The following is a 16960-nucleotide window of genomic DNA, read 5'->3' on the forward strand; positions in this document are numbered from 1 at the left end:
TTCTGTCTCTGTAATGTTCTGTCTCATTCCTGAAACAGTTGTGGAAGTATATTGTCACTTTCTGTTCTAGATCTAACATTTCTAGAAATGTACGTGTCCCCAAATTGTGTAGATTGGCCTGTTGTAATGAAACTGTACATTACGAACACCACTATTTTGCATACCCTTATTTTAAATGTATTAAGGAAGAGCATCATTACATATTTTCTCCCTGTCTTTACTTCCTAGTGACAATAATTTGCAAAAATAGCTTCTATTTTAGGATGGCACATTTTAATTAGAACTGGAGAAATGAATTCCACAGATAGAAAAAATAAAACCTTTCTTTACTGGGGGTAACAAAATCAGAGGAAGCAGACATCTGGTATGGAGCATTGTGCTTGTTTCTGGTACAGTGACATAATGAACATTGCTCTGCTGATGTGTAAAAGTGTGTATCTGTGGCTTATTTACATGAAACCTTATCTTTTTATATATATGCAGCATCAGAACAACTACTACAGACTTCTTTTTCTTGCGAAGATAGCTATTTACAATGGCTAGCCAGGTAAGATAATTTGATAGAAATGTGGTTGCATTATTAGCTAATTTGGGGGAAGCACAACCTTGTCCATAATTTTTGGCAAATGGCAGACTTGAACCCAATACTCCTGGGGAAGGGATGATGGGTTTTTAGCCATATATTTCCCTCAGATAAATTTCTGACAAATTGTTCTCCCCTGCTGTGAAATCCTTAATCACTCCAACTGAAGCAGCTTGGGGACAGAACACGAAACTTTGCTTTCTGCACTATTGCACAATGAGCTCTTGTGGTGGGACTTTCCTATAACACTCACTATTTAAGATGCCTTCATTGGAGCTACTACCATTCATGTAAGTAAAACTTAATAAAAATGTTGAATCTGTATTCCTGAGGTGAGATTATTGTCTACCTTTGGTTATGGCCTCCTTCCCTTTTCCCTCCCATATAGTTGCCTCTGCTGGCTTTTTTTTTTTTTTTTGAATGTGACACTTTTGTCACTTGCATGTTACTGTTGTGAAAACCAGACATGAGTTCCTTCGGCTGTGCTGTAGACTTATTCCAGACAATTCCCTTGAGATACTGGCCAACAGCCTACTACAGAAGAGCCCCAAGTCCATTTTCTGTGCTTAAATAAACAGAAAGAATGACCCGGCTCTACACCTTATTCTGCTGTAGTTTCCCTGAATGAATAAGCAGGGTCCTTTTGTAAAAAAACAAATAAAAAAAGTCTTAAATGACCCTTAAGTGCTCAGTCAGCCTCTAATGATTAAACCTTTTTTTTAAATGAAGGAAGCCGAGGGAGTCAAAATGTTGGCGTGAAAAGCAGTAACTCCGATAGCCAGCTTGACTAAGTCAGGGGAATATGGCTTTTCATACAATCCTTTGGCTCTGTTATTTTTGCCAGGCATTTTCCCCAGAGGCTGCTTTCCCTCATGGGAGGCGGAGGGAGAGATGGGACCCCAGGCTTCTGTCAAGGGAAAGGTGAATATGGGGAAATCACCGAGGTGGTGATCGGGAGAGGGAGGGAGGCATTTAATTGAGATGAAATACTGTATAACTGTTTTTCATTCTAGCAGGATACAGTGGGAAAGGCCAAAAAAGAAAGCCTGCCTCTGTGGTGGAGATCCCCCCACAAAAAACGGAAGAAAAAGAGTAAAGCAAGAGCAGGAAGACCAGATTTTACTAGTATTCCAAGCAGGTGAAGAAATCTTGAAACTGACAAGAAAAAAACTGGCTCTTGTCTGTATATAATACCTAAATCAAGTAGTGAGAAGTTAATCAGAACCAACACACTCAATAGTCCTCAGATTCTTTTTAAAGCTTTGTGAATTGAAAAGATGCTCATCACATAGCTAAAAAACAAACAAAAAATAAAAAGGCAGTTGTACAGAAGTGTTAAATTTAGTTAGTAACTTTCAAAGGTTCAGTGGATACGAACTGGAAAAAAAATCCGAAATGAAGTAAGTAAAAAAGCAGTAGGCAATTGCTCGACAAGCATCTGGAGAACTTCTCAGCGCGATGGCTGCATTTGGCCCTTTGGGGTTGATTACTGCTTCTCAGAAGGTTTCTTAATTTTACCTTCTTGGTGTTACATAAAATGTGATTTTCTGTTGGACCTTTTTCTTCGATGCTGAAGGTTTTGCTACATTTTGCATTATATAAACTTCACTTTGGAGGATGCATGCTGAAAATTCACAACTGCCTTGCCAATGTTAGAAAGCCAAGAAGCCTATTAATAGCATCAGAGTTGGGATATGAATCAGAAATGAAGGTCATTGCAAGATATTGGCAAGCATCATTTGTTTTCATAAAGTAATCTGTGGAGTTTTATTTAATGTTATAGAAACAAGAAATATAGTTTCTAACTAGATTCCAAGTATCACAAGTTAGTTACCGAATTTTCTATTTGACAGGAGAATTAATGATAAAGCTATTTGAAGGTTACTTGTTATTCAGCCTTCAACTGAATGGAGTCTGTAGATAGGATGTATGTGTTAAATTGGCATTATTTAGTATGTTTGCTGACATTAAGCTAAAATGTATGTATGTGTGTGTGTTTACTGTTCGGTTCAAAACAACACTAAAACCTAATAGTGTTTTGGAGAATGTTTGGTTAATCTGAAATATAAACGGTATGGTTCTGTTGTATATGCTTTTATTACTTGATCACTTTGTCTTCTATTTAAGTTAGAGTTGGTAATGTAAAAATACATCTTCATGTAAGATACATAAGTGCTAAATAACTCATAAAAAGACATCAAAATATTTAACAAGCTGATAGGAGTAGAAAGTTTCAAACAGTTCCAATTGTATAAGCAAAACAATAGAATTAGTAGGTAACTTAAAATGTAGGGAGGGTGTTTTATTTTTTTAATTTTTTAATTTTAAGGGGTTCAGTTTAAATGCATTTCCTGCTAATTTTGAACTGAGAAAGTTGAACCTGTTTAATATTTTAATGACATAGCCATCAAAAAATCCCAAGCTGTAGCTAAATTTGAAAATTCAAAAAAATTCCCAGAATAAAGTAGTGGCAAATTATTTTTGTATAATTTTAAGACACTTCATAGATGAATCCAATTACCAGGACATAACCCCAATGAGCAAATAAAAAGAAAATGCAATTTTATTAAATGCCCCAATAACTGTTAAATTTGTTGTGTTTGGTGATTCTGAAGTAATTGTTGAGAAACCAAGTTTTTAAAATGGTACCTTCTCTCATAAATACTGGTGGTAGTATTTATGAATTGCAGAAAGTGCAAGGCCAATGATATTATCCATGATCATCTTATAACTGATAGCGCTAGCCAAGTTTATCTGCATAGGGTTAAGTGGATTTCTTCAGTCTGGTTGCTTTAAAAAAAATTTAAGAGGAATATTGTTCAGACATGATCAAGATACTTTTTTCTGTGTATGGTGCTAGTGGTGCACCATGAATAAGGACACAAGTATTGGCTGGATCAATCCTAGGTAGGTATTCTGAGTTACATTCACTGGAAAGTAATCTAGTGGAGACAGGGTTCTGAGGTTTACATTGCAAGATGATTAATCATGTTTTTTCTTCTAATTTCTTCCAGGCCAGAATTTGTAAGGCAAGAATTTGTTAGGGCAGAATTTTCCAGGCCTGAATTTGCAATATTTGTAGGAGAGTTAACTCCTGAAGTGGATGACTTTTTGCTGTTTGACTTTTTTTTTAAAAAGTATCCATCATGTATAGACTGTAAAGTGGCCACAGATCTGCTGGGATATTCCAGGTAGCCCATTATGAATTAAAATGTGTGTGTGTGTGCACGTGTATGCAATACAGATTTCTCAATCACATTAAAAACCTAAATATTGTGTTTTCTCAAATTTTTTGAAGTCAATCAGAGATACAGTAGAACCTCGGGTCACGAACTCTTCTGACCACGACCAAATCGGGCGCCGACCAAAAATTTCACAAATTTTTTGCATCTGGTCACAAACAAATACTTGGGTGGTGATCAAACACAGCCATGCCAATTTTCCCTGCTACACCATTTTTTTTATGTGCATGCGCAGTTTTACTTCCAATCACGACTAAATCAGGTTGTGACCGAAGTCCTAGAACGGATTACGGTCGTGACCGGAGGTTCCACTGTAGTTGAATCAGCATTGTCCTGAATTCTTATTTTTTAATGTTATGTAGTACTCTGTGATATATGAATGAAGAATATAATTTTATTGAAATACATATTTGGGGATGTCTTTACATCAGTTAATGCTTTAGAAAGAGGCTCTGTCAGACCTGCCCCAGTCCTACTCCTTAGGAAAGAAAGACCCTTGACTCCATTTGATTGAAGTGGTAGGCTCTTTTACTAAAAGATGCTGTCTGTAGTAAAGTCCGGCTATTTCCAGTGCTCACTCAAAACAAAGTTCCCCCACATCCCAGCCTTCCTCCATGTCTTTAGCCAATAAGAGTCTGCCTAGGTGTTTTGAGAAAGCTGAGCTGTTTAGGATAATCCTCATTTTTTCTCAGGGTGCATGGCCTTGGGTGCTAGCACAAACTGGTTCCTAGCTCCTGCTCTTCATCAAGTTGTCTTTCCCCCCTCCCAATTTTCCCATCACGTACACATGTAGTTTGATTGCCCATTTGTTGTCATCCCCAATGTTCCCCCCCTTCAACCCTTGGTAGTACAGGCTCTCCTTATAAAACTCAGATGAGATAATTTTATAACTGAATGCAAAATGCATGAGAATTTGAAATGGTTCGAATATATTGTAGAAAGGGGCACATGTTAATTGGGATCAGGTATAATTAAATGGTTTTTTTTAAATAAATGGTATGGAATCTTTTTCTTTAGCAGAATTAATGCCATTGATTTTTGAAAATGTGGGCACTTGGACTCAGGTTGGGTTAACATGCCCTAATGTGTTTAAATGATATTCTAAATAATCATTCGCAGTGCAATAAAAATATAATTGATAATAAAATATTGTGTGTGCTTTTTTGGCAATATTATTAAAGTTTGTCTCTTAAAACTCCTCAGAGGTTATGGTTTTGTCAGATTTTCTGATGAAGGCGATATGATGAGAGCACTACAAGATTGTCAGAATGCACCTGGTCTAGGCGGAAAACGAATCCGATTGACTTTAGGAATTTCTAAAAGGTAGTTCATGCAAAATTAACAAATCTTTTGAGTTTCAAAACTCTTATGAAATTGCCATTGTATCTGCTTACGAAAGGATTTTAATTTCTTAAAAATAATATTTGTCAAAATGATTTGCTAAGCTTTTCTAATAATGCAGTTGTTATGAAACAGTCAATATCTAAGTAGGTCAGTTTCTGGTTTTCTTTAAAAAGTACTGAATTAATACACTAATTCTTTGCAAAATTACATTGTGTCAAAGCATGCATATAAGTAACCAGGGTCCATAACTTGTTCCACCAGGGGTTTGGATGCTTTAAGTTGCTCTACTGCCACTTGGATCCACTTCTCTTCTTCCTTAATGATATTTGAATTTCTCTGCTTGCTTATTTTTATTCTGATTGAATAAAAATAAAATTGTAATGTTATATTTTTATGTATGTATTATACATATGAATTTTCAAACTTTGTTGTTTCCTTTTAAAGTTCATAATTTTAGAATTCTATGATTACCGTTTACATTAAGGAAACAATGTATACCTAAACAAAACATAAAACCCTTTTTGTCCCCAAAATTCAATGAATACTTTTCATTTAAGAAAAAGACAGCATATAACTATAGTTCTAAAACTCTGCTGCTGCACTCCAAGGCACCACAGCAAATTCCAAGGGTACAGCGGGATATTTTAATGCAGTACTTAAACAGAATTGTTAGTTTGCTATGGCATCCCAAGAACCTGCAATGCATAATTTGGAAACCTTTGGAGGTACTGTGGATCAAGAAAGTTTGGGAACCTCTTGTATAATGTTTTTTCACAATGTATTCTCTTAAATGTATAATTTGATCTGCATAAATAGTTTTGCTTATATGTGTGCCAAGCAAAGTTAACTTGGATGAAAGTAAAAGGAAACAGAAGAAATAAGAGAAAGTAGATTTTTTGCTATTTGAAGTAACAGTAGTGGTATCTGTAGCAACTTTTTTTTTTAAATAGGATTTTCACTATTCAGTTGTGAACAATGCTCTTAAGAAATTCTGACTTAATTTTCTCCCTTTGCGTTTTAGACTGAAAGCAGAATTTCAAAGGTACCAGGCCTATAGTTATAATGACTATTACCAAGACTATCAAAACTATTACCGCCAGTACAATTATGATAGAAATGAACGCTATGACCGATTTGATCGCTTTGACCGTTTTGATCGAGGTAGCCGTTTTGGTGATCGTTTTTCTGAACGGTACCCTGAGCATTTTGGTGATCGTTTCCCTGAACGTTACGCAGAGCGATTTGGTTCTCGTTTTGGTGAACGCTATGAATATCCTGAGTATGGAGATTATCCTGAATATGCAGATTATAATGCTGACTATAGTGATTATAATTATAGTTACGCATCTTATGAAAGGATGCAGCCTACTGGAAATATGGGACAACAAGCAATGAATCCAGCTTTATTTCAGGTATTCACATAAATCAAATCAAAGTTAATTTTACTTAGGGGTGCCTTCATGACTCTTTGCCTTTCAGTAATGTTGGAGTTTAACTCATGATTCCTAGTTTATTAGTTGAAAATTACAAATTCTGAAGTTCAATATTTCTGGAAACACCAGGGTTCCTAAGTATTTTTAAAAAAATGTTTTAAATGTATTGGCTGCTTTTCAGTATCTTCAACTGAAATAACTTAAAATGGAGACATTGAAAAGGTTCTGGATCAATGGTTCTTAGACCTATATTTTTGTAAGATGTTTGAATTTAAGATAGTGATATACATTTCTTCTTTTAAAAAGGGTGTTTTGCTCATTTGTGTAACTGTTACAGTGAGTATGAAACCGTTAAAAAAATTGAAGATAAATTGACAAAAGTCAAAGATAGGCTCTTGATAAATAAACACTGCTCAACATTTTCCCTCATCTAGGCAAAATACTTCCTATACCACATTCTCAATTCACCCAATACACAAGCCTTTCTAAAAGGCATTGAATCTTCTACAAAAAGAACACACACACTATTGCTTCTTCATTCAATAAAACTCTCTAATCCCCCTAATCCCCTCAAAAGTGGTGCTTCAGTTTTTGAACATGTTAGCTTGCCTCCCTCCCTCTCTTTTTTAATTAAATTGTTTGAAAAATCAGGAGATATTAAGATGAGGAAACTTGGCAAAAATCAAGGGGAATTTCTACGAGCATTCTCTGTAAAATTCTAGATTTAGTTTTACATTTGTGAAAATTTCTCCCAGAATCACTGTTTTTATATTAAGATTACAAAAAATAAACAATGCAAAAATAAGCAAATATCCAACACTAAAGGCAATTAAATCTATTAGAAATAAGAAAACCCTCAGAAACAATACAAAACTTCTAAAACATGTATAGAACATATAGATGGTTTACCCCCAAAAAAATCCCATTGTACTATATTGTTATCAATAGAAAGGCTATACATAATTACCTAAGAATGCTACTATCTTGTTGTAAAATATAACATCTCTGTCAAAAAAGAACATATTCATTCATTCATTCGTTCTCTCGTTAGTATGAAAATGTTGCCTTTCCAAACAGTATAAATTACACATTTCTCTTGCTATCCCTTTTCCAATTTTTTGATGAACCAATTTTTAGTTTCAAATCCGTCAACATCACTTTAATATTTTTAACCATTTTAATGTGGCGTTATTGGAGATTTAGTCCATGATTAACAAAGTTCATTAGTATCCAATTTTAAAAATGTTTACTTTTGAACTGGTTTACTATTGTTGTAGTGTTTTCAGCTTCAGCATGTTTTGATGGTCCCAAGATCCAAATGTCTTGGCTACTTCAAAGATAACTGAAGTGCTTTCTCATGGCATAGAATTTACAATGGAATTTAAATCCACAACATATATTTGCAAATCTAAATTGTCTCTTGACTATTCCCCCCCCCCCAATATATTTATTGATTCTTACCTTAATGTTTTGCTCTGTTTCTAAGCATGATTTTGGAGTTGGTTTTAAAGTAAGTTAGATCCATAATCTTTGCCTCAAAAGCTTTTTAAGAAGTAAATAAGAATTTTTTTTCTACATCCTGGTTCTATAAAATGACAAGCCAGGATTAGTGGAAAATAAAAGTGAAAAGTGAAATGCCTCTGAATATGTAGGAGGCAAGAAGAGCATACAAGTCAAGAGATGTGCATACGTGTGCATATTTGTCCCCTCTCAGTTGAAAGAGTATAAGTGAATATGTATGGGATTTGTTTTTTTCTTCACTACAAAGTTTTTTTAAAAATGATAAATTCTTTTTTTTTTCAGGATACCTGTGGTATGATTTTAAATGATGATCTAGTAACAGAAGGTAATGTTTACATTAGTATTTCCATATAAAATTAGATCACCAAATAGTTTCTCTGATCTTTGAAAATGTAGTAATCTGGAAGAATATCTTTCAAATATTGTTTGATACAATAGCTGTCTGCTATGTTTAAAATTAAGTGCATTATAATCTATCCGACTGCAGTCTTATGTATTTGAATCTTATTGATAACAAAAATGTTATCATGAGGGTTGAGCAGAGGTTGTAGGTTGTCACGTGATGCCTGAGTTTACAATAGCTTACTAACGAAGTTACTTGATTTCACTTCATTGTTGTATGTGAATTCAGCTATAGCTGAAACAGCTTGGAAGAACCTTAAACTACTTCATGTTTGAAGATTTATTTCTGAGAATTACTGAAATACCCTCTGGAAATACATGATTTAGAAGAAAATTTGGTTCTTGGATCAAAATGTTTTACATATTGTTAACATGACAAATAGGATGAATCTGTTGCATCCCAAACTACTGTAGTTATAAATCACTTTAGACCAGAATGTTTTCAGGGCACAAGAACTTTTTTTTAGATTTCTCATTCTTTTCTCCATGAACTCAAAAATGTTTCTAAATATATTGCTTTCAGAGGAGGTAACTAGATAGTCTTTAGCAACAAAAACAGCAAAATCTAACAATGCCTTAAAAAGTGAATAAGGTATTTGTTAAGTGATAATAAATTTGTGTTTCAGGTGCCCAAATTTCTTTCTTGAATATATTCAATATTTTTGGTACTTAAAATGGAACAAAAGGTATTTGGTAATCTTCAATTGTTTTGGACTACAATTCTCATAACTGGCTATGTTCACTAGATAGTCTGTTGCTTATAACATCTTAAGGGCATCAGAAAGTTTGTATTATATTTAAAGGATTTCTTTAATGCAGCAGTTCTGCCAGTGATTTGCTTACTGACTTTTGTTTATTTGTACAGATCCACAACTCAACATAGATGTTCATAGAATGAACAGAGAATTTATGGTGAGAAGTGAAGAACTTTTTGACACACTTATGAGCTGTCATTGGCAACCTCTGGACACAGTCACTTCCGAGATCCCTACTGCTTACTAAAAGTGTCTTATGTTAACACCATAGCATGACTATTTTGACCAAGGTGCTAAATTGACATTTCTTCTACATTACTTTAGATCCTAAATTTTAAAGCACAGTGTTGGATTATTATTTTTTTGCAATGCTTTGATGGCCTTTGTAATTTTGTTCATCAGTATCTTGAAATCATGTAAATATTCTGGAAATGTAAAGAGTTAAATATGGACTTGCTTATGTAAATAATAAAACTTTGTTTCTGCAAATGCTCTTGTAAAAACTTATTCTTTTACCTTAAAGGATATGTCTACTTTGTACTTAGATCCTCAGTGGCACATTAACCTAGTTGATTTCTGGTGGAGGTGGAATTAAATTAGATGACTTTTTTATTCATCTGGCAGGTTGACACTATGCAAGACATCATACAGAACAAAAAGTCCATGTATTTATTGGTACAGTATTTTTTAAAATACTCATTTCAAGAGGTAATAACTTCATTGTCTGGAAATGCATTTTTATTGGATTATACTTTTACACGTTGCAGAAATGGCAACAGTGGTATAAACAACTTCAGCTTGCAACATTACAAATTTTAACTGAGTTAGTAATAATTGAAACTAAACTTTTTTTTTCTAGTGATGTAACTATGTTTCACCCAGAAATCTAAATTGTCCTGTAGATAACATCAAGTACAAGATTGCTATTTTACCTGCATCTCCTTAAAACCCATTTTTAATTTATAAACAATCACAATAATGCATAGTGCAACCTGATTCTAATTGTGTATTTGTAGCTAAGAGACTTAGTTTGGGTCCTTAGAAGAGTTGTGAAATAAATAGAGGAAATGCTATACCAGCGATGGCAAACCTTTTTTGGCTCGCGTGCCATAAGTGGGGGGAGCGCGGGGGGGCGTGTGCGGGCGTGCCGCACCCATAATGCAACGCGCCCCCCAGTGCACATGCGCGCACAACGCGCCCATTTTTGCATACTTTTTTCGCCCTCCCCAGGCTCCAGAGGCTTTATAGGAGCCTGGGGAGGGCAAAAAGAGCCTCCCCCGACCCCCCGGAGGCCCTCCGGAGGCTTCAGGGACTGTCCAGAGGCTTCCCTGAAGCCTTCGGAGCGCTTAAAACCACCCTCCGAGCAAACCGGGAGTGACTTCCGGGTTGCTCGGATGGTCGTTTTAAGAGCTCTGAAGGCTTCAAGGAAGCCTCGGGACGGTCCCTGAACAGGCACGAGACGTGCGTCTCGATCGCCCGTGCTCGGATTGCCTCCGCCGCGCGGTGCCTCGGGCCCGGCATCCTTGTACCGCTCCGCCCAGCCTCTGCGCACTCGCCAGCGTGGCGCGCAACCGCCTCCATCCCTTGCGCCGCTCCGCCCAGCCTCTGCGCTCTCGCCCGGCCTTCACATCGCTGCCGCCGCCGCCAATCGCCCGCCCGGCAGAGTTTATGTAACCTTTGCTGGGTCTGAGCGAGGGAGCCCAGCGCTGCTGCGAGAGGCGCTCCTGCAACTGGGCGCCCCCGCCTGCCAGCCCAGCCCCCTTGGACACCGGTGCCCGCCAGGCAGTTGGGGGGGGCGAAGGGGGGGCGCGGCTATGCAGTCAACACACGCAGTAGTTTTCGGCCACTCTGAGCCCAGCAAGGGAAGGACGCGGGGAGTCGGCAGAAGTTGGGGACGGAGGGAGAAAGGCGGCGGGGGGAGGCCCAGCATCCAGCGGTTACATAACCGGCTGCGGCGCTTCTCCGCTCCGGACCTCCCCGCCTGAGCCCCCTCCGCATGACGGGTCTCCCCATCTCCCCAGCGGCACCTGCCCCGCCGCCACCCCCTCCCCACTGCCGGTTGCTGAAAGGCGGGGAGCTCATGGAGGCAACGCCCGGGAAGCAGCCCCCCTGTCCTACGGCGTCGCAGCCTCCCCACCCCCGGGCGACGGAGGCCCAGAGCTTCAGGCTCCCGGCCGCCCGGAGGAAGGGGGGCAAAGGGGGCTTCTTGGCCAGCGCAGCCCAAGCGGGCAAAGAAGGGAAGCCCGGGGACACAGCCACCCCCTCCCCATTTAGCGAAGCCAGCGGGCGGCCCCAGTCCGGGAGGCAGGAGGACAGCCCCACGCGCCCCTCCCGCAGTTCCTGCCTTTCTCCGCTCCGGACCTCCCCGTCCGAGCCCCCCTCCGCATGACGGGTCTCCCCATCTCCCCAGCGGCACCTGCCCCGCCGCCACCCCCTCCCCACTGCCGGTTGCTGAAAGGCGGGGAGCTCATGGAGGCAACGCCCGGGAAGCAGCCCCCCTGTCCTACGGCGTCGCAGCCTCCCCACCCCTGGGCGACGGAGCCCCCGAGCTTCAGGCTCCCGGCCTCCCGGAGGAAGGGGGGCAAAGGGGGCTTCTTGGCCAGCGCAGCCCAAGCGGGCAAAGAAGAAGGGAAGCCCGGGGACGCAGCCACCCCCTCCCCATTTATCGGAGCCAGCGGGCGGCCCCTGTCCGGGAGGCAGGACAGCCCCACGCGCCCCTCCCGCAGCTCCTGCCTTTCCCCACGGGGCCCTGGACCCCCGTGACCCCGCCTCCAAGGCCCGGGAGATGCGCTGGCGGGGCAGGTGGAAAGTTTGTCCCGTCCCCGGCAAAGTTGCCTCCCCCGCCCCCCGAGACCCGGCCCGACCTTGCATGCCGGGGAGGCGGCGGAGCCCACGCGAGGCGGCGCGCCTGCCACGTGGAAGAGCAGCGTAAGGTGTGGAGGCGCCCCCGAGCGCCTGTCCTCCCCCCCCAGTTGCCTCTCGCCCAGGCGGCTCCCAGCCAGGAAAAGTTTGCCGGGCGTCGCGTGGCGCCTCCCGCCCTGCCTGCCTCCCCCCCGCCCCCCCTGCGCTTACCTCCGCCGCCGCCTCTGGAGCAGCTGTGCCTGCTGTGGTTGGGAGGCGGCGGCGCATCGCCTTTCCGCGCTTGCTCCGCGCCGGCCGGGGAATCTCCTTCTGCCTCTCCGGGGCAGCCGCCGCCGCCGCCCGCTTCCTTCGGAACGCTTAAAATGACGCTCCGAGCAACCCGGAAGTCACTTCCGGTTTGCTCGGAGGGTGGTTTTAAGCGTTCCGAAGGCTTCAGGGACGGTCCCTGAAGCCTCCGGGGGGGCGGGGGAGGCTCTTTTCGCCCTCCCCAGGCTCCTATAAAGCCTCTGGAGCCTGGGGAAGGCGAAAAATAGCTTTTAGAAAGGTGAACTCAGCTGGCCAGCGCGCGCATGCGCACTGGCCAGCTGACAGGGCAGAGCCTCGCGTGCCCTGACAAATGGCTCCGCGTGCCACTTGTGGCACGCGTGCCATAGGTTCGCCATCACAGTGCTATACTATGTTCAGCTGCTGGAAGAAAGTATACAAATCAAACCCTAAGTGGCACAGGGCCAGATTATCTACCTAAGGACTTTTATCCATCCTACCATGTCAAATAGGGTAAGCATGCTTCTAGTCCTTTTTCCTAAATTATGCCCTATGTGAGTTAGGAAGCATGCCCTTTTTGTGACAATGCTGGTGAGACACAGATTTGTAAAACTAAATTATGCCATTATCAAAACCAAAATCTGTGGACCTCAGAAGAATATTCTCTGATGCTGATGAAGTCTACAAAGCTGGAAGTCTACAAATTGTAAAATAACACCGAATTAGTATAGAAATTGGGAAACAAAACTAACTCTTCCCACGAGTGCTCATTTGACAAAATTGCTCCCCAAAAAACAAATTCAATACTCTAGGTTTGGCACCCCAGGGTAAAAGCAAAAGATTTCTATAACATTGTTGTATTCTTCAGCACCAAGAGTTCACAAGTGCACATAAAACCTGAATGGAAGTAGTATACTTGGTTAGTATACTAAGCAGAAACCATTAGTATAGAAAGCAATGCTGCCCCTGGTCTGAATGATCCAGCAGCCTTATCAGAAAGAAGCTCTGAATAAATGGGGCAAAAATAAAACTTCTGGGTTTTAATGAGATGTGTTACATTTGGGGAAAATGAAAAGTATAAGGAATGTTGGAATGTACAAATGGCAAATTTACAGGTAAATGTCATCTATCCATTTACAGAAGTGTAACTGATGTAGGCAGTCAAAGGTATGTAGGTCATGAAGCACAAACCATAATTCTATATACACAAGTATAGAAAAGGTGAAACAAGAAATGTTGCATGCTGGGAATGGCTGTGCTAAAAGTCCTGATGTTACATGCTGGGAATGGCTGTGCTAAAAGTCCTGATTTTAACCTATGTGGTATGAACTAAAGAGAAATTCATGCAAGGCAGTCCTAAAGTATCAATAAATTGAGGCAGTTATATAAATGGTGGCACAAGATACCTCCAAACTAACCACTGACTGATCAAATGATGAAAACCTTTGACTGAAATGATATCTTTTGTTTCAAAAAATGACTGTTCAATAAAGCATGTTTATTCAGAATTTTAGTACTAATTTGTAGTACTTTGATGAACCTCATTATAGATCACATTACTACACAATTGTGGCTAGCTGTAAAAGGGTCATAAAATCTCAATTGTAGTTTTGTTAAAATATGTAATGCTATCTTCAAGACACACTTAGATATTAGATCATCCCTCCAAACTATAGCTATTGTACTATTTATACAAATTACACTAGTAAAAGTGCACAATGTGATCATAATCTAGGAAGAAATCAATAGAACACCAGTACTCTTTGATAAAGATATTTATCACTTTCTAAGGTACTCTTGAAAGATATTTATCTTCCTTCACACTTTAAATATATCACTTTCTAAGCAATTCTTCCAATAGAAGATTGGAATATGCACAAATGGGAAATGTTTCATTCTGAAACAAATGAAACAAAAACAAACTGTAGTCAAAGCAGTCATTGCAGGCACCCAGGTTTTGACTGAAACAAGATTTGGGAGTCCCAAAGATGCTTTTTCCAAAAAGTAACTGGATTTTTTAAAAAAAGTTTCACTTCTTATCCAATAGGTTTCTTTGATTCTTGTCCATAGGCAAGATTCCGGAATGTATTTACAGGGCAAATAGGGCCATTCTATCATCCCCTCTCCTGCTTTCCATGGTTTTTGTGCCAGCCTACCTGTTCCACCATCTTTCTTCCCTTTCTACCTTCCTCACTGTGCCTACCAATACCTTCACATGGTAGAATCTCATTAATTGGCCTTGTCCATCCCTGCTACCGTCCCAGCTTCCTTGTTCTGTGATTGCTTCCATAACTATTCTCCTGACTTGGGCTATCCCCATGGTTTAAACTTTAAAGTAACCAACCACATTGGTCCTATTCTTGCAAATCAGAAGTTACATTCTCCTTGGGATGTGTTAGCAGGCTCAGGGTGAGCAATGAGCTCATGATATTCAGCAGTATGCTTGGGCTGTAGCAGCATGGCAAGTCTAGACAGCATACTAAAAAGCAGAGACATCACCCTGCCAAAAGAAGTGCTTATAATCAAGGCTATGGTTTTCCTAGTTGCAATGTATGGCTGTGAAAGTTAGACCATAAGAAAGGCTGAGCGCCAAAGAATTGAGGCCTTTGAACTATGATGGTGGAGAAGACTCCTGTGAGTCCCTTGGACTGCAAGGCGATCAAACCGGTCAGTCCTAGAGATGATCAACCCTGACTGCTCTTTAGGCGGCCAGATCCTGAAGATGAAACTCAAATACTTTGGCCACCTAATGAGAAGGAAGGACTCACTGGAAAAGAGCCTAATGCTGGGAAAGATTGAGGGCAAAAGAATGGGACAACAGAAAATGAGGTGGCTGGATGGAGTCACTGAAGCAGGTGGTGTGAGCTTAAATGGAGTCCAGAGGATGGTAGAGGACAGAAAGGCCTGGAGGAATGTTGTCCATGGGGTCGTAATGGGTCGGACATGACTTTGCAATTAACAACAATGCTTGGGCTGCGTGCCTTAGGAATAAGGCTCATCCAGCACACTTACCAAGCTGGAGAAAAAGGCGGAACTGGAACAAAACTGGTTGTTGTTTAATTATAGGTAACACTTCTATCCTTATGTCTGCATGCTTTTATCAAGGAACCCCATCAATGTTGGCTTTTTCCACACTCTTATTGCCACAACAATTGCTGCTCTAAATACTGTAATACTTTTCAGCCCGACCCAACACAAAACAACCCCATTTCATTTCTAGACACGGATAAAAACACATAATCATCTATGCACAGACCAGGCGTTCTACGCAAAGAACCTTCGTGGAAGGAATCATTTGTCCATCTTTACCTTTACCTTTAAACATTAGAAGAATAGTTGAGAGCTAGAGAACTTCATACCATCCTAGGAAATGCCTTGCTAACTTCTATCACCGCAAACAAAAGCATTTATATAAACGGTCCCGCGGTTTTTATCTGCCAAGTAGGTAAACCACTAGGATAGTTTCAAAGAGGGCCGATTATGTCTTCAGAGTTAGGACCTCTATTCCTAAGAGTAACAGAACAAGAGACCGGTGATGGAACAAAAAGAAACAAACATGACTTTTAGTTTCAGAATATCAAGCTCCAAGCTATCCTACTGAACGTATCGCGAGATTGCGTCGCCGGCACCTAGCGCTTCATTGGTAAATCGCAGAAGTCAGGTCGATCACTCTGCTTCTGCGCAGCCCCTCTCAAAAACTACACTTCCCACTAGAGCTTGGCCTCAACGCGGGATGATGCACCAGTTGAGTCGCTGCTTGGTGACGAAAATATGTGCCGATGCGTGCCCTCTGGTTGGTCGGGAGAGAAGGAAGGAGGGGGAAACCTCGAACAAGCTAGCTAGAGGGTGACGAGGGAGGGGGGTTGGAAAGGGAGGAGAAAGTGGGGCGGTAGGGACGGATTCGGCGCGCGCGCGCGCCAGCCAAACCTAAAGGGAGGCATCCTGTGAGGGCGCGAGGCCGGCTGCGTGGTGCGAGGCATCGCCATAGAGACAGTGACAGCACAGAACAGGATTGGGGGCGAGAGGAAGAGGAGGAGGAGAGGGAGGGGGGAAAGTGTGAGAGGGGGAGCCCGCGCGGCGGGTGGGGGTGGGGGCAGGCCGGGCCAGGCCGGGCCTTGCCTGTGTTTGCGCCGCGCGCCGAGGGTGGGAGACTCGGGACAAGTACCAACATGGATTCGGGGGAAAGTGGAGTCGGCGGGGGCGGCGGAAAGATCCGGACGCGACGGTATCATCTGGCAGCGGCCTCCTCGAAGCCTTATCCAAGAAACAAGCAGGTGAGAAGGCCGCCGCGGGAGAATGGAATCCGTGGGGACGGCGGGAAGGGAGGGAGGGAAGAGGAAGCCACCGTCGGTGCCCGGAACTGCCGGGGAAGCTCACTCACGCGCTTTTCCCCCGCCCCGGGTGCGGGTGGGGGGAGGGGAGAGTGGAAGTCGGCCTCAGAGGGAGCCAGGCCACGTTCTGGCTGGACAGGCTACCAGCGCCGGGAGTCGAATGAGTCGCTTCCCCACCTCCTTCCCCCTCTTTCTTTCCTCCCCTCAGTGAGAGGACGGGGAG

At 41.9% G+C, this 16960-nt stretch overlaps 2 protein-coding genes across 10 annotated transcripts in view; both read left to right on the forward strand.

The window, feature by feature from the left end:
• The window catches only part of LOC309390776 (tRNA selenocysteine 1-associated protein 1-like), a 16098-nt gene extending 6329 nt beyond the window's left edge, over positions 1 to 9769 (forward strand). For 3 of the 8 annotated variants that reach the window (XM_081950515.1, XM_081950516.1, XM_081950517.1), the window contains exons 3-10: positions 484 to 547; positions 1428 to 1504; positions 1597 to 1721; positions 3598 to 3774; positions 5029 to 5148; positions 6191 to 6581; positions 8406 to 8448; positions 9391 to 9769. In XM_081950515.1, the coding sequence (XP_081806641.1) occupies positions 1475 to 1504; positions 1597 to 1721; positions 3598 to 3774; positions 5029 to 5148; positions 6191 to 6581; positions 8406 to 8448; positions 9391 to 9527 (1023 nt within the window). In that variant the 5' untranslated portion in view covers positions 484 to 547; positions 1428 to 1474 and the 3' untranslated portion in view covers positions 9528 to 9769. Of the gene's footprint in view, positions 1 to 483; positions 548 to 1312; positions 1505 to 1596; positions 1722 to 3597; positions 3775 to 5028; positions 5149 to 6190; positions 6582 to 8405; positions 8449 to 9390 lie in introns of those variants that run through there. The other 5 variants (XM_081950518.1, XM_081950522.1, XM_081950519.1 and 2 more) reach the window with 5 other exon arrangements.
• Positions 9770 to 16500: 6731 nt separating this feature from the next.
• NUP153 (nucleoporin 153) overlaps positions 16501 to 16960 on the forward strand; it is a 37303-nt gene continuing 36843 nt past the window's right edge. For both annotated transcript variants that reach the window (XM_081950923.1, XM_081950924.1), the window contains exon 1: positions 16501 to 16680. In XM_081950923.1, the coding sequence (XP_081807049.1) occupies positions 16576 to 16680 (105 nt within the window). In that variant the 5' untranslated portion in view covers positions 16501 to 16575. The remainder of the gene's footprint in view (positions 16681 to 16960) is intronic.

Source organism: Natrix helvetica, assembly GCF_964273705.1.
Source record: "Natrix helvetica genome assembly, chromosome: 4".
NCBI lineage: Eukaryota > Metazoa > Chordata > Lepidosauria > Squamata > Natricidae > Natrix > Natrix helvetica.